Source organism: Lycium barbarum, chromosome 11 (genome assembly GCF_019175385.1).
Source record: "Lycium barbarum isolate Lr01 chromosome 11, ASM1917538v2, whole genome shotgun sequence".
Lineage (NCBI taxonomy): Eukaryota > Viridiplantae > Streptophyta > Magnoliopsida > Solanales > Solanaceae > Lycium > Lycium barbarum.
In genome coordinates, this window is record NC_083347.1 from 517,813 (window position 1) to 540,600 (window position 22,788).

The 22,788-nt window shown below is 34.6% G+C and overlaps 2 protein-coding genes across 2 annotated transcripts; both read left to right on the plus strand.

Annotated features, from left to right (window-relative positions):
- The first annotated feature begins 12,076 nt into the window (after positions 1 to 12,076).
- On the plus strand, positions 12,077 to 14,362 carry LOC132617240 (transcription factor JUNGBRUNNEN 1). Its single transcript, XM_060332211.1, has 3 exons — positions 12,077 to 12,370; positions 13,161 to 13,465; positions 13,735 to 14,362. Exons 1-3 carry the CDS (start codon positions 12,154 to 12,156, stop codon positions 14,167 to 14,169), a joined length of 957 nt encoding a protein of 318 aa, XP_060188194.1. The 5' UTR covers positions 12,077 to 12,153; the 3' UTR covers positions 14,170 to 14,362.
- Positions 14,363 to 17,051: 2,689 nt separating this feature from the next.
- Positions 17,052 to 21,305, plus strand: LOC132616678 (elongation factor 2). The gene is given in 7 exon segments (XM_060331254.1): positions 17,052 to 17,215; positions 17,703 to 17,772; positions 17,877 to 17,964; positions 18,070 to 18,245; positions 18,247 to 19,551; positions 19,553 to 19,923; positions 20,470 to 21,305. Coding segments are annotated over 6 exon segments (2,532 nt in total). The 5' UTR covers positions 17,052 to 17,215; positions 17,703 to 17,769; the 3' UTR covers positions 21,059 to 21,305.
- The last annotated feature ends 1,483 nt before the right edge of the window (positions 21,306 to 22,788 follow it).

The following is a 22,788-nucleotide window of genomic DNA, read 5'->3' on the forward strand; positions in this document are numbered from 1 at the left end:
GTGGACATCCAATCCTACGTGGCATTGACATTTGATGAGGTGGCTACTTCAACACCCAGAACCCAATTTACCCTACCCTCTATTGTTGTTCCACCTCTAAAATTTTGTTCCCTCCACCACCATGTTAAAAAAAGATAATTCTCTTAACTAGTTTAATCCGCGCATTGATGATACATGAATATTAACTGAAAATTGTGTTGCAATTTGCAAATGGTAGCAAATGGGGCTGTGTATTCTTGGGGAAGAGGAACATTCGGTCAACGTGGTACCGGTTCAAAAACTGTACCAGTTATTCCCACTCTGAATCAACTTGGCCCACCCAATTCTGATGGAGGAAAAAGGGTTAAGGTTGTTGGTATTGTAGCTGATTTTATCATAGTCTTGCCGTTTCAGGTTGCCCATTTTCTATGATAGTTACTGTTCTATGTTTTCAACTTGTTCTAACTTTTGTTTTCTCTGCGAAGTTAAAATTTTTTTATTACAGTTATATTTTTTAACTTATAGTCGAAGTCTTGATTAGTTTCTATAAATAATTTAATTAGGAAATGAAATGTTGAAGTTCATGTATGCGGAAATGTAATTTAGGCTATCCCCATTTTTAATATGGTGGTGGAGGTGAAATTTTTTTTTAGCGGTGGAAGAACAATATAGGGTAGGGGTAAAATAGGTTAGGGATGTTGAGGTGGCATGCCACGTGGCATCCATCTCACCAAATGTCAATGCCACATAGGATTGGATGTCCACCGTAGCCAACTTTAACGGTATAGGAGCATATTTGTGCCCAAAGTATAACAGTAGGGATATGTTTGGACCCAAAGTATAACGAGGGGTATATTTGGCCCTTTTCCGATAGTACAAGGGTATATTTGACTCTTTTCCATACTTTTTACTTTCTCTTTCTTTCAAATATAAATATAGAGAGAACATGAGAGAGAATTAATGTAGCTTTCCAAATAAAATAAAATTAGATGAATATTATTGTTTAATAGACCTTTAAATCCAACATCTATCATTTGAAAAGATTCTTTTTCAATTCCTTTTTTTTTCCTTTTACTTTTCACTTGATGCAATTATTTTTTATGACTAAAAAAGATTATTTAAATATATTATTATTAATAAAAGTACATGAATATACAGTAATTATTATCCATGCTTTAGCATAAAAACAATTTGTAAGTTTTTTATCGTACATATGTGTGTGTGTTTATATATGTATTTTATTTCATTAAAATAGTTGATATACCAATGTTAAATGTTGGATATAATATACTTAATATTATATAAAGTATAAAATAGCACAATAATTAATATTATACCAATGTTATATGTTGTATATGGTATACTTAATATTATAAAATGTATACAATAGCACAATATACTTGATATTATATACCTTATATAATATTACAATACAATTGATACATATAAAGTATACAATATACAATATATTGATAGAATAATATAATTATTTATGGATTACCACTAAAATATGATCTTAATTAATAATTGACACCCCATCCCATAAAACTTAGCTTCCTTTCTGCCATCACATATTTATTATTTAATTTTTTTCTCTCTCTTTCATGAAATAGAAAAATTAACTCAATTAAATTTTATACTTATATATATTTAGTATAATAAAAAATATTTTCCTAATATATACAATAATGTATGTGGTCAAATATATATATAATACTTTTTGTTTAATAAACATAAGAAATTATTTTACATATAGTATATACTAGTTAATATACATAATAAATAATATTATATATAGTATATAATAGTGAAATATACATAATATATAAGTACAAGAATATATATACTTGTTCAAGGAATTGTATAATATATATATATATAAACAGTAGTATATTATTTTATGGATTAAAATGCTAGCTGAGTATATTGGGATGTTTAGAAAAGTAATTAATGTGTTTTGATATGTATTTAATTTGGTTATCACTAATATATGAAACTCCTTATTATTAGCCTTTTATTCATAGCAACATTTTTTTATTTATGGTATAAAATCATGCATATACCCTAACTATAGAGTATATATTGTAGATTATGTAATTTAATTAATAGTTGTAGATTATGAAATATTTTACTTATTTATTTGTATTTATGTAACTTCCCCTTTAATTAAATATTTAGCTCTAACTGCATGCTTGAAATGACAAAAACTTCTAAAGCCCAATCTTAAGGATAAGGTCGCTCATTATATTTGCATCTTATTGCTAACAATAACTGAAATAGCAGTTTGAAGAGCTCAATTTACCGCTCATTATCTTTTTGAAGTTTCTACATCTTCCTTTAGATCATAAGGATGTCATGAATATAATAAATAGGTTAATAGCAACTCAATTCGGAAATTTGAACATGCTAATAAAGTATGATATAAGGGAAAATAGCTACAGTGTACCCTAACGTTTGGTCGAATTATTTATAAAACAGTCAATTTTTAAGGGGTCCTATTACCCCTCTTAGCTATTTTTAAATGAAATAAACTCCACCCTAAAATTGGACAGCCAAATTTATGGTTGAACGTGTTGTGCACGCACCGACACGTGTACATTTTACAAACTTTTTTTTTTTAATTTATATTCTTTTGCTTTTCCCCATTTTGGGTAATTATATTTTGTTTTTCTTTTTTCATTTTCTTCCATTTTCTCATTGTTCACTCCTTCACTGCTCTTTCCATTCTTCCTTTTTATCTACTTAATTCATTATTTGAATTCATAGGTAGCAATCTAGAATCCTCTGTACCCAATTTCTCCATTCAGGTTCATTTCAAAACCAAATAATTTGTCTTGCATGTCAAATTAGGGGTTCTCTAATTGACAATGAAAACAGGATAACAAAAGCCTAACCCATTTTCATTTTTGGCACCCAAATGGGGAAAAAAACTGGTCATCCCAAATTACATACACAACAAGGAAACGACAAAGTTTCGGAAGGGAAAATGCAAAAGTACGAAACCCAAAACCAAAAACCTAGCTTGAACACCTAATTTAGAACCACTTGAAAAAAGGAAAGAATTTCAACAACAAATACCAAGTAACCAAGTACGAAACCCAAAACCAAAATTTCTCCAGCGGGCTCTGTTTCCTTTTTTTCTTCACAAATCTGAAGGAAATTTGGAAAAAAAATTCTAGGTTTTGGGGTTGTTCTGATAAGGTAAAGCAATTCTAAATGGCTGTAGGAAAAAAATTATATTAGAAGAACATAGAAATATACTTTCAGTGAGTTTTTATGAAATTCGAGAAGATGATTGAAATAAGAGGAAAAAAGAAGAAAGAGAGAGAATGAAAAGAAAAAAAAACTAAATAATGTTTATGTTATAAAATGAAGCTAAAAGAGTCACAATATTAAAGGATGAAAACCATAGAAATAGAATGACAAAAAGAGGAGAGATTTTTACTATTCTTCCAAAATGTGTTACAAGTGTATTTCATATGAAAACTTATGCCTCTATTTATAGTGCTACATATGCATTCAATATATGAGAAAATGGAGGAACCATTAAGATGGTGGAAGAAAATGGAGGAACCATTAAGATGGTGGAGGAAAATGGAGGAACCATTAAGATGGTGGAGGAGAAGCATTATATTTGTGTATTGGACATTCATAATATATTTCATAACACTCCCCCTTGGATGTCCATAGATGATGTGCATCGTTAAAAACCTTATTGGGAAAAACCCTGTGGGAAAAAGCCTCAATGAAGGAAAAAGAGTACATATATCTAGTAATACGTTTTGAGAGTTGCCTCATTAAAAACCTTACCAAGAAAACCCAATGAGACAAAACTTGGTTAAGGAAAAAAGAGTACAACACGTATTTCACTCCCCCTGACGAAGACCAATATTCAGATGTCGGAGTCTTCGCATTCCAATCTTGAATATCATTTTCTAAAAAGTTGAAGTTGGCAAAGATTTGGTGAACAAATCTGTAGGATTGTCACTTGAACGAATTTGTTGCACATTAAGATCACCATTCTTCTGGAGATCATGTGCGAAAAATAACTTTGGTGAAATGTGCTTCGTTCTATCTCCTTTTATAAATCCTCCTTTTAATTGAGCTATGCATGCAGCATTATCTTCATATAATACTGTGGGTATTTTTGTATCACACTTCAAGCCACATCTTTCTCTGATGAAATGTATCACTGATCTCAACCACACACATTCTCTACTTGCTTCATGAATAGCTATTATCTCAGCATGATTCGAAGAAGTAGCAACAATGGATTGCTTTGTGGATCGCCATGATATAGCAGTACCTCCGCATGTAAACAGATAGCCTGTTTGAGATCGAGCTTTATGTGGATCAGATAAATAACCTGCATCTGCATAACCAACAAGATCTGTACTACCTTTGTTAGTATAAAACAGACCCATATCGCTAGTTCCCTTCAGATATCGCAATATATGCTTAACTCCGTTCCAATGTCTTCGTGTAGGAGAAGAGCTATATCTTGCTAGCAAATTAATAGAGAACGCTATGTCAGGTCTTGTAGCGTTAGCAAGACACATAAGTGCACCAATTGCACTAAGATATGGTACTTTAGGACCAAGAAGCTCTTCATTTTCTTCTTGAGGTCGGAACGGATCTTTACTCACTTCAAGTGAGCGAACAACCATTGGAGTACTTAAAGGATGCGCATTGTCCATGTAAAATCTTTTTAAAACCTTTTCGGTATAAGCAGATTGATGGATAAGGATCCCATCTGTCAAATGTTCAATCTGCAAACCAAGACAAAGTTTTGCTTTTCCCAGATCTTTCATCTCAAATTCTTTCTTTAAATATTCAATCGCCTTTTGGAGCTCTTCTGGAGTTCCAATTAGATTTATGTCATCAACATAAACAGAGATTATAACGAACTCTGATTTTGCTTTCTTAATAAAAACACATGGACAAATGGCATCATTTATATAACCTTCTTTTACCAAGTACTCACTGAGGCGATTGTACCACATGCGCCCTGATTGTTTTAGACCATACAACGATCTTTGTAATCTGATTGAATACATCTCCCGAGACTTTGAGTTAATTGCTTCAGGCATTTTAAATCCTTCAGGAATTTTCATATAGACATCATTATCAAGTGAGCCATAAAGGTAAGCTGTAACCACATCCATCAGATGTATTTCAAGGTTTTCATGTACAGCTAAACTGATGAGATATCGAAATGTTATGCCATCCATAACTGGTGAATATGTTTCTTCATAGTCGATACCGGGTCGTTGAGAGAATCCTTGTGCAACAAGGCATGCCTTGTATCTCACAATTTCATTTCTCTCATTCCTTTTTCGCACAAAAACCCATTTATGGCCAATTGGTTTTACACCATTAGGCGTTTGGACTACAAGTCCAAAAACCTCATGTTTGGCAAGTGAATTCAATTCTGATTGAACTGCCTCTTGCCATTTTGGCCAATCATATCTTCGTCGACATTCTTCGACAGATTGGGATTCCTGATCGTCAATGTCTTTCATAATATTTAGGGCAACATTATATGCAAAAACATTATCCACCATAATCTTCGATCGATTCAAATTTATCCCATCACCAGAAGAACTCAATGATAGTTCTTTATTTGCTTGAGTCTCGAGTTCCCTAATATCTTCAGGAGTATCAGGATTAGTCAGACCTTGAATATCTTCATGATATTCTTTCGTAGTGTCATTTTGATCATTTTTCGTGTTTATTTTTCTAGGATTTTTATCCTTAGAACCCAATGGCCTACCACGCTTCAGGCGTGTATGAGATTCAGAGGCTATGACACTAATAGATTGTCCCTTTGGGACATCAATTCGGATAGGCACATTCTCTGCAGGGATATGTGATTTAGTTATCCTTTTCAAATCAGTAAATGCGTCTTGCATTTGATTTGCTATTTTTTGCAAGTGAACGATCTTCTGGATTTCCTGTTCACATATGGGGGCACGTGGATCAAAATGAGATAGCGATGGAACTTTCCACGCAATTTCTCTTTTGATTTCTTTTTTCTCTCCCCCTAATTGTGGGAAATTTATTTCATTAAATCGACAATCTGCAAATCGGGCAGTGAATAAATCTCCCGTCAATGGCTCAAGATAGCGAATAATAGAGGGTGATTCAAACCCAACATATATCCCTAACCTTCTTTGGGGGCCCATCTTAGTACGCTGTGGTGGTGCTACAGGCACATATACAGCACAGCCAAAGATTCGGAGATGAGCAATATTTGGTTCATGACCAAATACTAATTGTGACAGGGAGTATTTATTATAATGAGTCGGCCTGAGATGAATAAGAGATGTTGCATGTAAGATAGCATATCCCCAGACGGTAGTGGGCAACCGTGTTTTCATAAGAAGTGGTCTTGCTATCAATTGTAGTCGTTTAATAAATGACTCAGCAAGGCCATTTTGGGTATGAACATGTGCTACAGGATGTTCAACTTTTATCCCAACTGATAAACAATAATCATCAAAAGATTGAGATGTAAATTCTCCAGCATTATCGATGCGTATAGCCTTAATGGAATAATCTGGACACTGTGCCCTTAAGCGTATTATTTGTGTCAATAATTTTGCAAACGCCAGGTTGCTAGAAGATAAGAGGCACACATGAGACCATCTTGAAGATGCGTCTATTAGGACCATAAAATATCTGAATAACCCACAAGGTGAATGAATAGGTCCACATATATCCCCATGTATACGTTCTAGAAAAGTAGGAGATTCAATGTCAACTTTCATTGGTGATGACTTAGCTATCAATTTACCCTGATAACAAGCAGCACATGAAAATTCACCACTTTCAAGAATCTTCAGGTTCTTAAGTGGATGCCCATTTGAATTTTCAATAATTCGTCTCATCATTATTGATCCAGGGTGACCTATTCGGTCATGCCAAAGCATAAAAGTACTTGAATCATTAAACTTCTGGTTTACGATCGAGTATGCTTCAATTGTACTAATTTTTGCATAATACAGACCAGAAGACAAAGTTGGCAATTTCTCTAAAACATATTTCTGGCCGGAGACATTCTTTGTAATGGCAAGATATTCATCATTTATTTTGTTTAATGTCTCAGCGTGATATCCATTACGACGGATATCTTTGAAACTTAACAAGTTTCTTGGGGATTTAGAAGAGAATAATGCATCTTCTATAACAAGTTTCGTCCCCTTAGTCAGAAATATAGTAGCTCTTCCGGAGCCTTCAATCAATTTCGAATTGCCAGAAATTGTATTAATATTTCCCCTTTTTCTACGCAAGTGAGAAAAGTATTTCTCATCTTTGAATATGGCATGCGTTGTTCCACTATCAATCACACAAATATCTTCATGATTGGTCATTGATCCAAATAAAATTTGAGGAATTTCCATAGATTCTTCAAAATGAAATAATAGATAAGTGAATATCGAAGTAGATATTATGATTAGACAAAGCATTACACACATTTTATTATATAAACATGGAAACATAACCACATACAAATGACACGTATGAAATATTTATGTTTTTACAGATCCATCACGGTCAAATGATCTATTTTCCCTTCAGGGAGTTCAAAGAAATCTGCCACATCTAGATGCATGGGCTCAACATTATCTTCAGAAATAAAATTTGCTTCGGCATCCTTTTCTGCCCTTTTGAGAGAGGCTTGATACGAATCAACTAGGTGCTTTGGCGTACGACAGGTACGTGACCAGTGCCCCTTTCCTCCACATCGGAAGCATTTATTTTCTGAATTTTTCTTTTGCACAGCTTTATGCTTTTCATCCCTTACACTGCTGGTGGTTAAGGATATTATTTGGTGCAAGATGAGAATCATGATTAAAATTCCTTCCTCGACCACGACCATGACCACGACTGGGGCCACAATCTCTTTCACGCCTAGAATGACGAAAATTTGCCTCATTCACTTCAGGGAATGGGGCAGTACCAGTGGGTCGACTTTCATGATTTTTTATTAATAATTCATTATGTTGTTCAGCCACTAAAAGATGTGATATTAAATCAGAATATTTCTTGAATTTCATCTCTCGGTATTGCTGCTGCAGGAGCATACTCGAGGCAGGAAAAGTGGAGAATGTTTTCTCCAGCATATCATGATCAGTAATATTTTCACCACATAATTTTAACTGAGAAATAATTTTAAACATGGTGGAATTATATGCCTTAATAGATTTAAAATCTTGTAGCCTTAAATGGAGCCAATCAAAACGTGCTTGTGGAAGTATGACCATCTTCAGGTGGTCATATCTATCTTTTAAATTATTCCACAGAGTAAGAGGATCTTTAACAGTGAGATATTCCATTTTCAAGTCCTCATCAAGGTGATGGCGGAGGAATATCATAGCCTTGGCACGGTCTTGGTTTGATGCCTCATTTTTATCTTTGATGGTGTCTGCCAGACCCATCGCATTAAGGTGAATTTCGGCGTCAAGAATCCAAGACATATAAGTATTGTTGGATATATCTAAAGCTACAAATTCACGTTTGGTAAGATTTGTCATTAGTAAAGAAAGATAGAAAATCAATACCTTCGAGGCTTTAAAGTATTTGCTCGGAACGGCAGAGTCTCGTGCTGATAACGTGTTATAAAATGAAGCTAAAAGAGTCACAATATTAAAGGATGAAAACCATAGAAATAAAATGACAAAAAGAGGAGAGATTTTTACTATTCTTCCAAAATGTGTTACAAGTATATTTCATATGAAAACTTATGCCTCTATTTATAGTGCTACATATGCATTCAATATATGAGAAAATGGAGGAACCATTAAGATGGTGGAGGAGAAACATTATATTTGTGTATTGGACATTCATAATATATTTCATAACAGTTTATAATTTTTTTAAAACATTTTTAGGTCTCCTCACTCTCACAACACCCTCTTTGCCAACTCAGCACTTGGGAGCTTAATATAAGTTGCAGGGGTGTGTGTGTTATAAATAATCCGGCCAAACGCTAGGATGCACTGTAGCTATTTTCCCTATGATATAATATATAATTTATTGTTTGTCAGCAGCACCTTGAGTTCTATCTTTTTTTTTTTTTTTTTTTTGGTTGAGACTCAAAGCATTGATAAATTGCTGTATTTATTCCAAATCATATTATTTATCAACCGGTGATAAACACTTCATGTAAATTAACTGCATCATTTAATTAATTGCTGAATAAATATTGTCCATCCCTCTTTCTCATTCTCGAACATTATATTTTTAAGTTGCATGTTTGTTAATGATCAACGACGTTGCTTCATATATCCTTGGTGTATCCCCTAATAAACCGAAGTTTTACATCACTTATCACTGACTTGGTCCTTGATACAAAATTCGAAATCATATACAGTATATACATATTTTAGCAACACTATAGGGATGGAGAATTTAATTCTATCAATTTGCAAGTATTTGGTTTAGTGTCCACAAAAGAACAACGAATGTATAGCTCAAATTTCAGAACTAAAAAAGACACATATATCAATTCTGTCTTGACTTAGAGCCCGTTTGGATTGGCTTATAAGTTGCCTATAAGCTGTTTTTAGCTTTTTTGAGTGTTGGGCTGGCCAGCTTAAAGCCATTTTGTGCTTAAAATAAGCCCAAAAAATTAATTTGACCCGTTTGACTTAACTTATTTAAAGCAGCTTATAAGCTGAAAACAGTTTATAAGCCAAAAAAAATAAGTTAGACTACCTCAACTTATTTTTTTAGCTTATAAGCTATACAACTTATAAGCTGCTTTTTTTAAGTCCATCCAAACAGACTCTTAAAGGCTTTAACCTTTTCTTTATTTTCTCATTAGTTTTGTGATCTTGTACTGTAGTTTTAGGTCTCTGGTTTGATACACTTTCTCGAATGTTTTGACTTTCTGGCTGCTGCTAAATTCCAGAAAGAGTCTTCAAACGAGACTTTTGGTGCTAACTTTGTCCTGAATATGACAAATTTAATTTTGGTTGGATTTGCATGGAACCATTCATTTCCTTCTAATACGGACTACCCTTTCCGCAATTGCAGAATTCAATGTCTTTTACATTATATTGACATTGACAACTCCTGTTAATTTGCCCAAACTAAGACAATGCAGAGCCACAAAAATATAGAGATATTAATAGAAAAAAGCAAGCTACAATAGCTAGCACCAAAGTCAAATTGACTTGGCTGATGGAGAAGTCGTCCACCAGCGAAATTTTTCCACGGAAGAATTTAAGATAGTAAGAGTGGTAGTTGATTTTTATGAAGAGCGATATGGAATAAGGGTGTGTTTGATACGTTCTAGAAAATGTTTTCTTAGAAAATAAGTTGTTTTCTTATTTATGTTTTAGTGTTTGGTAAGTATACAAAATAAAATATTATCCCAAGAATATTTATACAGATGATTTAGATAAATATTATAAAAATGGAGATGGGGTGAGTGGGTGGAGGGGTACGAGGGTTAGGGATAGGGGTTTTTAGGGTGGGAGGCCGTGGGTCTGGGGAAAGAGGTGTGTGAGGGTGAGTTGGGGGGGGGGGGGGTGGTGAGGGAGGGAGGGACAATTAGTTGAAATGTCATGGAGCTTGTTTAACTTATGAGAAGTCATTTCCTAATTTTAAAGGAACTTGTTTTATTTCAGAATATTTTTTATCAAACAAACACGAAGGACTTAATTGTTTCATTGAAAGGTTCAAATTTCCCCAAAAATTGAAGTTTTTGTTTGGTTGAAAGGTAAAAATGGCCGGCAGTTTTAGTCGTTAAAGATTATAAGCAGAGCACTCCACAATGGACTTGTTCCAGTAGTACTCAATTATAAATATTCGTTTTATGCACCTTAACTTTTAGCTGGTCAAAATTGACACACATATGTATGTTTGCTGGTTTGGTCTATCACTCTCTCGTCAAAAATATAACCCACTCAATTTTATATGCATTCTATGCTATGACTTGGTTGCAAGTATGACAAGTTTGATTATCCATGTGTTAATTAATATCTTCGGATTATGATTGCTTCTAGAGTTGAGTTAGAAGAAAACCAAAACAACCTTAATTATGTTTTGTACTTCTTCATTAAGAAATCGAAAATGGGATATTGACTGGTTATATATGATGACTATTTTTTGCAAGGTATTAGTACTAAAAGTTACTTGGTCTTGTGCACTTTGTTTTCTCCCAAATAGGAATTCAACGTCACGTACCAGTCAGCAGAACACTGAACTTTAGACAAGTGTTCTTCCCCTTAATTTATTAAAGGGAAATTTTCAAAAACATACAACCCTAACATAAAGTATTACATCATAGTCCAATATACAATATTATAAAACATTTGAGAAAACATTATGCATAATGTATCAACCTTCTATAGAAATGAATATTAGTGGATAAAAGTATTTATACACATATATGGGCTAAATTAGGTAACAAACTCAAAATATGGGCTACGTGCAAGGGCGGAGGGAGGAAGGCCCAAGGGGATATATATGAACCCCCTTCGGTGAAAATTACATTGTTTATACATGGTTAAAATTATTTTTATGTATTATAGGAGACGTTGAACTCCCTTTGACTTATTCGTGTGTTTACTTTCTCATATTTTGAACCCCTTAGTGAAAATCTTGGCTCTGCCACTGATTACGTGGCATAGAAATATTAACATAATTTTTTTTGTTTATTAAAATATGTGTATTGGCAAGCAGGGGTGGGGTGGGGATGGGAGAGCTACCTTTGTACAAGCTATGTCACTGTGTAAATAGGTAAAACCAACCTTTTTATGTTGTTAATTCTCTTAACCTCTCCGTGTATTTTTTTTTATTTTATATATTTTAACTCGGGGCAACTGAGTGAGTGTTTCTAGGTGGGGAAGGAATTTTCACACCTATATTCTAAGTCGTAAATGTTGATAAAAATAATGATCACAAGCGCAAATAGAAGACTAAAGACTTGTTCCATTTCATCAGTGCATATATATCATTTGGTCCCTCAAACAAGAAAGTCAAGACGAATGACTTGACCCAAGTCTAGTCAAGCCTCCTGATTAGTGTTCCACATCACTTTTTTTTTATTTTTTTATAGTCTATATATAATGGATATGCCCTATATTAATGCTTCTCTCAAAGCTAACTCACCAGCAATAAGAATTGAAGATCTGAAAATATTAGTTCAAGTAAGAAGTAGTTATGGAAATGGAAAGTAACATGAGTAGCATAGTTACAAGTCAATATTACACGGAAGAAGAAGAGGATGAGGACGTGGCACTTCCAGGGTTTAGATTTCATCCAACAGATGAAGAGCTAGTAGGGTTTTATCTAAGGAGGAAAGTAGATAAAAGGCCAATCAATATTGAACTCATCAAACAGATCGACATCTACAAATATGAACCTTGGGATCTTCCCAGTATGTATCTACTACCTACAACTCCCTAGCTGGCAACTAAATATCATATTCTTACGTACACTATAAATACCCCTTTTTTTCTTGTTCCATTTCTCATTCAATTATTTCCTTAATTATTTCTGCTTAATCTTTTTTCAACAAGGATTTATCTTAATTACTATATGAAGTATATTTAGCTTCCTAGCTAGCCAAACATGTACATCAGATCTAGCAAGTACCTTTTCTTATGTTTCTTATTAAGGTCAAGATTTATATATAGTAATCCTCCAGCCTTTGTTATGTTTCCATATAGAAGATGAAACTAACGTATATAACAGCCCTTAAAATCCAAATAAAAAACAAAAGAAGAAGGTAGAATTAGGATTACAGAATATAATCCTGTAGTAACTTGATGTAGAACGAGAATTAATTAAGGAGTCAGATCTGTTTAAGCTCTTCCTTGTTAATTTATGTATATTTTGCAGAGTTCTACTTCAACAATATATACGCTTGTCTAATGTTTTAAACTTTAACCGAATACAAAATATATCCATCTGTCAAAAAAAATTACAAATATATGCACAACACACATATGACGAATACAAGTACTGCAGACACCGCCATATTATTCTAGGGATCTCTCTACATAAGGAATCTAGAATTTTGAGTTTAAATATTAAAGAAATTTTTAACACAAAAATAAAAACTACGTTCTGCTGAACTCGTAACTAAAACTCGATCTAGCTCCCCCCGCACTCTACACATAATGTTCTCTTTTGATGTGTTTTCAATTTTGGTGGATGATGTGCAGAGTCAAGCAACGTGGGAGAGAAGGAGTCGTACTTCTTTTGCAAAAGAGGAAGAAAATACAGGAACAGTATTAGACCAAACAGGGTGACAGGTTCTGGATTCTGGAAGGCTACTGGTATTGATAGACCTATTTATAATTCTACTGCTCGTCATCAATGCATTGGCCTCAAGAAGTCACTAGTTTATTACCGAGGGAGTGCTGGAAAAGGCACAAAAACTGATTGGATGATGCACGAGTTTCGCCTTCCTGCTGAAAATGACAAATCCACTAAGCACATTGAAGCTAAAAGCATTGCTCAAGAAGCTGTAAGTAAATCCATCCTCTTTAATAATTTATTTTACATCTCAACACACCACCTCACGTGAATCTATTCTTTTTTATGGACCAAACATGTGAAAGTATATTTTTTTGCTCGAGACATCCGTTTACCTAATACCATGTCAAACTGTGTGACTATCTCATATAAACGTATAAAAGTCGTTAGAGAAAACACACTTTTATATTTTTTTTGTCATGTTTATGCTAAAGCTATTGTTATGAGGAAATTAATTTTTTGGTTTCATGGCGTTTTCAGGAAGTTTGGACACTCTGCAGAATCTTTAAGCGAAACAGTTCATATAAGAAGTGTCTACCAGAATGGAGAGTAGCAACAGCAGCCAAGCGAAACCCAGCAGATACAAGTTCACAAACATGCAGCGCGGATTCTTCAGATTATATAATTAGCTTTGGTGCTCCATCTATCGTCAAGCACAATAATAATAATAATATTACTCATGAGACCAAACCGTTTGGCAGTCTTGTACATCATGACATATCAAAGAATAATAATAACCAAATGCTTTTGGGGCAACTGAGCTCATCATCAGTGTGTCAAGCACCTTCAGCTGCAGTATCATCCTACTCGAGCTTTGGTCAGACATTAGTTCCGGACATGAACGACTTGTTAAAGCATGGAGATTGGGATGAACTTAGATCTTTTTTAGAGCTTGCTATTGATCCTTTGTTCTAATTTTGTTATGTAACACACATATCTTACGGCATTTCGTACATATATGCAGCTTAACTTCTACCAAATATAGATACCTTTTATTATCGGGTTATTTTCACAGATGCATGGTGTACTAAAGTCATTAAATTATTTTTTGTAGTATATCACTTATTTTACCTGAGTATATACCATAGAAATAATGTTATGTCAACTATATATCATATTATATTAAAAGTAGGAAGCTACTACCTTCAAAGTTAGTTTACCATTTTGCCCATTCACTAAATAAATATCTAATTAAATAGTAATATTTTAATTACATAAGTGTGGGATTAGAAATTCCAATCATTAATTCAAATCAATTTTTGTTTAGTCTAATAAATTAGCTGAAATGTCACTGATTTATCAATTTTTATTCTATAGAATATGTGGAAAATTTGAGGAGTTGCATTGGAGAATTAAATGTAGACTTGATTAGTTCCATCAATAACCATGTGAATGAAAGCTCAAGGAACACCAACGGAAAAGAACTATACTCTGTATATCCCTTCAGCCTTAATGTACAAAAACATAAAAGCACTTCATAATAAATACTGTAAAAAGTAATAACCATGATAATGTTTGAGCAAATGAAGAGCCTGTTGTTACAATTTTGTCATTTATATTTTAGAATCAGTAGAAAGTTGTTGAATCAATAGTAATTATGAGTCTGAACAAATTTTTTTTTTTACCACGCACATATTTCATCAAGAAACAGCACCCCTTTGATTCCTAGGAGAAATGAGAAACGAGATACTTATTTGCAAGTACCCATATTCTTGATATCAAATTCCACGTAATCTCTCACCAAATCATATGTAGAATTCCAATTTTTGAGGTAAAACAATGGCTTCTTTCTATTCTTGATGATAGTTACGTTATCCTGTAAGTTCGATAATTCCTTTTTATAATCTTGTAATAACGTACAAGTGCAGACGGTACTTTGGATTGAACAGGGGGAAGGATGGTGGTGGGGTGAGAGAAGGGAACAGATTTGTCCATGGAATTAAGTGGCGTACCCCATCTAAATATTCATCTTATACCATTTGATTCTAACTGTTATTAAATTCTAAGCATCTATTTTTGTTCCTTGATCAGTATATTGTTATCTAACCTATTTTGCTTTCTATTTTTTCTATTTGAAGATGCAATTTATGCACTAAAGGTTGATGGGATTCATGACATAATTGACGCTTACAGTTAGAGTGGTGCTCAGATAATTCTGAGAACTGGTTAACATTGGCGGAGGAAGATCAAGAAGCAAAATGAATTGAGATTAATAGAGCTTGACTCCCTATTCGGGTAAGTATCTTTTTGATAGTTTGTAAATTATCTTTCCTAAATTGTTCATGGTTTTCAATTCCTACATAGATTTGAAATTTTTATTATATATCCATCATGAATTCAACAATCTTGATTTAGTGTCATCAAAATCACTATTTTTTCTTGTAGGTTCAAATTTATGTTCATTCACAACATATGCAACAACCATGATGATTGTTCTTCCTATAACTATAACAAACTCACTCCGACAAAAGAAGCTAGCCTATGACTTCAGTATCTTCTCCCAGAGAGGGCAGGAGAATTATATATCCCTCAAAATGTAATGCACAATTAGCATCAAGGACTTTTATGGGATAACATATACTCATTTATTAAGTTAGCTAAATAGGATCAACATTCTCAGCTTCTGGAACTTACACTTCTTTCTTTAATTTTTTTTTATAATTCAAACACATCGTGCTCATTAATATGGGGGACACAGGCTTGCACTAATTATTATTATATGTGTGTCTCATTTGTTGCCTCTTAGCGACTTTGTGTGATACTTAGGTAAAGTTGCGTGATTTTTAGGTAATTAAAAAAAGGTTTTAATATCTTCCTGTGATACATAGGCAACGCTAAGTAGTAGTAACTTTTTTTTTGCTATAAGAAATTAAATTACGTTATATTGTAGTGACTTTGATGCAATAAAATGGAAATTGAGTGACATTAATTTATCCTCACTAGTTTTTTGTTTTGTAAGTGAATAAGGGCTCAAAATTCACACATCGATCGATCGTATATCTTGTTTAAAAGTAGTAACATTCATAGGAACAGGGTTACATAATTTTGCCAATTAGCCAATAGTACTCAATAGTAATGTTGGATGGTGCTTTGACAAGAAATTATAAGGTTTGATTGGATAAAGATAATGGTCATAATTAACCTACAATAATTCCAAAAAAAAAAAAAACTCCAATTTTATTTAATTAGTGACTCGACCCAGATTAAGTTACAATGCTATAACGCACGAGACAATCTATTTTGTATAACGTAATATTGATGGTTCCTAGATGTCCTTTTTTCTTCATATTTTGGCTATATAAAAGCCTAGAAGGTGATAAAAGATTTAGAAAATTTTCTGGTCTTTCTTCTTTGCTTCTTTCTATTTTCAAATGTCCGATGCCTTCGACATCGACTCATTTGTTGTTTTTGCATTTTGTATAGCATAATTTTACCTCATCAACATGCATTTCAATGGAAAAAATGTTGAAGTTTTGTGAGAGAAAAAAAACTACTTGAAAAACTTTTTTTTTTTTTCAAATTTGGACTGAAAAATTGACACAGTATAACCAAACAAGTTTTCTTTTCTTTTTTTTTTTAAGCAGAAAAGAAAAGTTTATGTCTAAACAGGGCCTAAGAAGCTGGTAGACGAGAATTAATCATTTACCTTTTGGTGGCAGAGATTGAATTCTTTACGGCTCTGACATCTTCCAATGACTTGGTTCAAAGTGGTAATATCTGTTTGGTCATTTGTGATAACCAGCACATCTGGGACATACATTTGTTAGTTTAAAGTGATGATATTCGTTAGGTGACAACCCAATATATCTAGCAACGTACATGTGTTAGCCTTGGTTTCTTGCTTTACATTCGTATATATTACACTATTAACTGAGTGCCTCTGTCTTCCCTGATCTTCTCTTATTTCTCCCAAGACTCACCACACTTTAAACTTGTTCAGTCATCTGCTTGCTTTTTTCAGGTTTGATATGGCACCATCATGATACTATATAGACTGTTTTCTCTCTCTTTTTTTTTTTTTTGGTGATAATTCTTGAACTGTGGTGTTTTCTTTCTACTCACGTTTTATGCTTTTGGTCTGAAGTTATAGGTTCTTATTTCCTTATCACCTTAGTAGTTTTTAGAGTTGCACCTATTGTAAATCTTGGTTTAACTCTGTGCCACGTTCTATCTGATCATGTAACTTATCAGCTTACACATGTAGATTTGTAATTTGTTCTGTCTAGGTAAAAAGGTAAGAGGTTTATATGTGATGTCTTCTCAGCAAGATGCTATTATACGAAATTGTTTCCCGACAGATGATCTTCACTATTTAAACAATAAGTTTTAAGTTTTGATTATTAATATTTGCAGGATCTTACATGACTATGACTATTGAATTCCTTACCCCTTTGCCTTATTCTGTACTGTTGGTTTTGTTGATCTTATAGCTTTGTATTGTAATACAGGCTGTTTTTTTCAGAGGAATCTTTCCAATTTAATTTAGTTCAGCGGTTGGATTAAAAATCAGTCAAAATGGTAAGCAAATGTGTTGATTTGCCTTCTTGATGGTTTAGATATTGTCTTTGTGTGATCTCCATATCTGGCTGAACAACGATTGCCGTTTATATTACTATCTACAGGTGAAGTTTACAGTTGATGAGCTTCGAAGAATTATGGATTTCAAGCATAACATTCGTAATATGTCTGTTATTGCTCATGTTGACCATGGTATATATATAGTTTTGTCGTTCTCATAGATGATCTAAATTAAGCACAATTTCAGTTTGCCATTTGCGTGAACATCTGTTAATTAACTGTCTAAAAAATAAATAGGGAAGTCTACTCTTACGGACTCTCTTGTTGCTGCTGCTGGGATCATTGCTCAAGAAGCTGCTGGTGATGTTAGAATGACAGATACTCGTGCTGATGAAGCTGAGCGTGGCATTACTATTAAGTCTACTGGTATCTCTCTATACTATGCGATGTCAGATGAAGCCTTGAAAAACTATTAAGGGGGAGAGGGAAGGCAATGAGTATCTCATTAACCTTATAGATTCTCCCGGACATGTTGACTTCTCATCTGAAGTCACAGCTGCTCTTCGTATTACGGATGGTGCCCTTGTGGTTGTTGATTGCGTGGAAGGGGTGTGCATCCAGACAGAAACTGTACTTCGACAAGCACTTGGAGAAAGAATTCGTCCTGTTCTAACTGTTAACAAGATGGACAGGTGTTTCCTTGAGCTCCAGGTTGATGGAGAGGAGGCTTATCAGATATTCCAGAGAGTTATTGAGAATGCAAATGTTATAATGGCCACATATGAGGATACTCTCCTTGGAGATGTTCAGGTTTATCCAGATAAAGGTACTGTTGCTTTTTCTGCTGGATTGCATGGATGGGCTTTCACTCTGACTAATTTTGCTAACATGTATGCTTCCAAGTTTGGTGTTGACGAGGCTAAAATGATGGAAAGGCTTTGGGGAGAGAATTTTTTTGACCCTGCTACCAAGAAATGGACCAACAAGAATACAGGATCACCAACATGCAAGCGTGGTTTTGTTCAATTCTGTTATGAACCTATTAAGCAAATCATAAACACTTGTATGAATGATCAGAAAGACAAACTATGGCCGATGTTGCAGAAGCTTGGTGTTACCATGAAAGGTGAAGAGAAGGATATGATGGGGAAGGCATTGATGAAGCGTGTGATGCAGACGTGGCTTCCTGCAAGTAATGCTCTTCTGGAAATGATGGTCTTTCATCTACCTTCACCTTCTAAGGCACAAAGATATCGTGTTGAGAATTTGTATGAGGGACCACTGGATGATCAGTACGCTAACGCAATTAGGAACTGTGATCCTAGTGGTCCTCTTATGCTCTATGTGTCCAAGATGATTCCAGCATCTGACAAGGGAAGGTTTTTCGCCTTTGGTCGCGTTTTCTCTGGCAGCGTCTCAACTGGTTTGAAGGTCAGAATTATGGGTCCCAACTACATTCCTGGACAGAAAAAGGACCTGTATATTAAGAATGCGCAAAGAACTGTTATCTGGATGGGCAAGAAGCAAGAGACTGTGGAGGATGTTCCTTGTGGAAACACAGTGGCTATGGTTGGACTGGATCAATTTATTACAAAGAATGCAACTTTAACCAACGAAAAAGAAGTCGATGCACATCCTATCAGGGCAATGAAGTTCTCTGTCTCACCGGTTGTGCGTGTTGCTGTCCAATGAAAAGTTGCATCTGACCTTCCCAAACTTGTTGAGGGTCTCAAACGTCTTGCAAAGTCCGATCCTATGGTAGTCTGTACGATTGAGGAAGTCCGGGGAGCATATTATAGCTGGAGCGGGTGAGCTTCATCTTGAGATCTGTTTGAAAGACTTGCAGGAAGACTTCATGGGTGGTGCAGACATTGTGAAATCTGATCCAGTTGTGTCATTCCGTGAGACAGTCCTTGACAAGTCCTGTTGCACAGTGATGAGCAAGTCCCCGAACAAGCATAACCGTCTCTACATGGAAGCCAGGCCCCTAGAAGGAGGACTTGCTGAGGCAATTGATGAGGGACGGATTGGGCCAAGAGATGACCCAAAGAGTCGTTCAAAAATCCTTTCTGAGGAATTTGGTTGGGACAAAGATCTTGCCAAGAAAGTTTGGTGCTTTGGCCCCGAAACCACTGGCCCAAATATGGTGGTCGATATTGTTAGGATTTGAATCCTAAATCCGACCTTTGTAAGCAGGTTCCCAGGAAAGATTGGAGGGTCACAGCTGGACCACTTAAATACCAACCTCCTTAGACAGAACCTACTTACGCCGTGATGTAAGCGAAGAATAAATAGCACACACAGATTTATAGTGGTTCACCCTCAATGTGAGAGCTACGTCCACGTTGCTGCTGCAGATCTTATTAAAGAAGAAATATTACAAGTGTTTACAACACTCAACCTCACAACCCCAATCCCAATTACACTCAAGAATTTTACCACAGAAAATTCTCTCAAAGACCTTCTCTTACTTAGGCCTTTCACTAAGAGTATTTCTCTTAGATTTTTTCTCTCTTGGGATATGTATAGTAAATGATCTTAATGATATCTTACAAATGAACCATAAGCTACCTATTTATAGGAATGAATTTCCTATGATGAGATAAGCGCTTACATCACGACTATTATGAGGTAAGCGCTTACATCACGACTATGTGAACAAAAGAATTGACTTGTTTGGCCAATTCCACACCTAACAGATATGTGCAAGGGAGTCCAATATCTGAATGAAATCAAGGATTCTGTTATTGCTGGTTTCCAATGGGCTTCAAAGGAAGGTGCAATGGCTGAAGAAAACATGAGAGCCATATGCTTTGAAGTTTGCGATGTTGTTCTCCATGCTGATGCTATTCACAGAGGTGGTGGCCAGATTATTCCCACTGCTAGAAGAGTTATTTATGCTGCCCAACTTACAGCCAAGCCACGTCTTCTTGAGCCTGTATACTCGGTGGAAATTCAGGCTCCAGAGCAAGCACTTGGTGGTATTTATAGTGTTCTTAACCAGAGACGTGGACATGTATTCGAGGAAATGCAGAGGCCTGGCACCCCTCTTTACAACATTAAGGCATACCTTCCAGTTGTCGAATCATTCGGGTTCTCAAGCAATTTAAGACAAGCAACTTCTGGCCAAGCTTTCCCACAATGTGTGTTCGATCATTGGGACATGATGTCATCTGATCCGATGGAAGTTGGGTCACAGGCTCACCAGCTCGTGCTGGATATTCGTAAGAGAAAAGGTTTAAAGGAGCAGATGACACCACTCTCCGAATACGAAGACAAGTTATAAATTGATGACCAAGATTCCAACTAGTGAGCACGATATGATTTGTGTATCTGCATATCGAATTTATGAGCGCTATACATCTGCATATCCAATTTATCTAATAACATAAACATATATATACATATCTAGAAGTGATGAACATTTCATAAGAAATAAAGTTATGGATGTGAAATGAGAATGAAAATAACGAAAGGCTCTTCTATGATTTACCAGACATGGAAGAAAATGATATAATATGTTTCCTTCTCTTTGGTCTTTCCTTTCCTCTTTTTATAACATCCTTCCTGGATCGAAAAGATTCAGGATATAAAATCCTACTACTAAACAACAATACTGTTCCATGACTAAAATATATTCACCTAAAATGTGGAGTATAAGATGACTATATTATATTATAATTACAATTTATTTAAAGGTTGTTTGGTTGCCTAGCATAACTTTTATACATTGTTTGGTTACAAAAGTAGAAAAAATAATCTCCACTAGAATCTAGCATAAGTTATACAATGTTTGGTTGGTTTTTTATTTTTTCCACATAAAACATAACATTGCTAATATAGCATTTGGTCCATGTAAACTTACTCAAATGACTACCTTATTGTAGTTTCCTACCATTTGTAGCTACTCTTTTAAATATTACCATTTGTAGCTACATTTTAGCAAAATAGTGTATGTTTTCACGTGTATTTGTTGCCAACAAATACATGAGAACGCGGTAAAAAAAAAAAACAGGATCCTTGATTTTAGCCTTTAACGGTGGAGCTATTAAATTAGATATTAATATATTTTTTTTGATGTAAATTAGAATGTGTCTTTTTTTTATGTACTTCAGTGATTTTTTTATATATATTTTATTTTTTTGATGTATTTCAAATACATTGTGTACATTCCAACTTCATATGAAGCTAAATATATTCAATTTTTGTGTATTTGAATGGATTTCAACAAAGACATTCAGATACAAAGACAAAAATTAACAAAATACACTAAGAAATACACTAAAAAAATACAAAGACAAATACATTCAAAAACAGTGTATTTGTGAGATGTAGATTTTTAAATGTATTTGTATTTGACTTTTAACAAATACACACGACCAGATCTGAGACACTACCACCACCAAAAACCCTAATTTCTCCACCACCACCAAAATCCTAATCTGAGACACCACCACCACCAAAAACCCAAATCTGACACACCACCACCACAAAAAAACCCTAACCTTTCCACCACCAACAAAACCCTAATCTCTCCACCTCCACGTATTCTTTTCCTCCGTCATCTCAAAATCAGTGCCATCGCCGCCACCACCAACAAATACACACGACCAGATCTGTGCCATCGCCTCACCGGATAGAGTGAAAAGAGAAAGAGAGAGGGGTGAGCACAGAAGGAGAGGGAGAGGGAGAAGAGAGAGAGAGGGGCGGCGGAGAGAGAGAGGGGTGAGCGGAGAGAGAGAGGGAGAAGAGAAGAGGGGCGGCGCGACCATGGTGGTGGTGGTTGAGAGAAGGGGAGAGAGATTTTTTAGGGTTTTGAGAAATGGGTAGTGATTAGGAAAAAAGAAATATCTATGTGTTTGGGTATGTATTTTTAATATTGCTACCATTTGTAATTTAGAAAAGTTAATTAGCTACTAAATATAATTAAATAAAAGGGTAGAAGATAGAATAACTAATACTACTATGAATATCTAAAGGCATAACTAATTTCTGCATTACTAATACCTGCCTAAC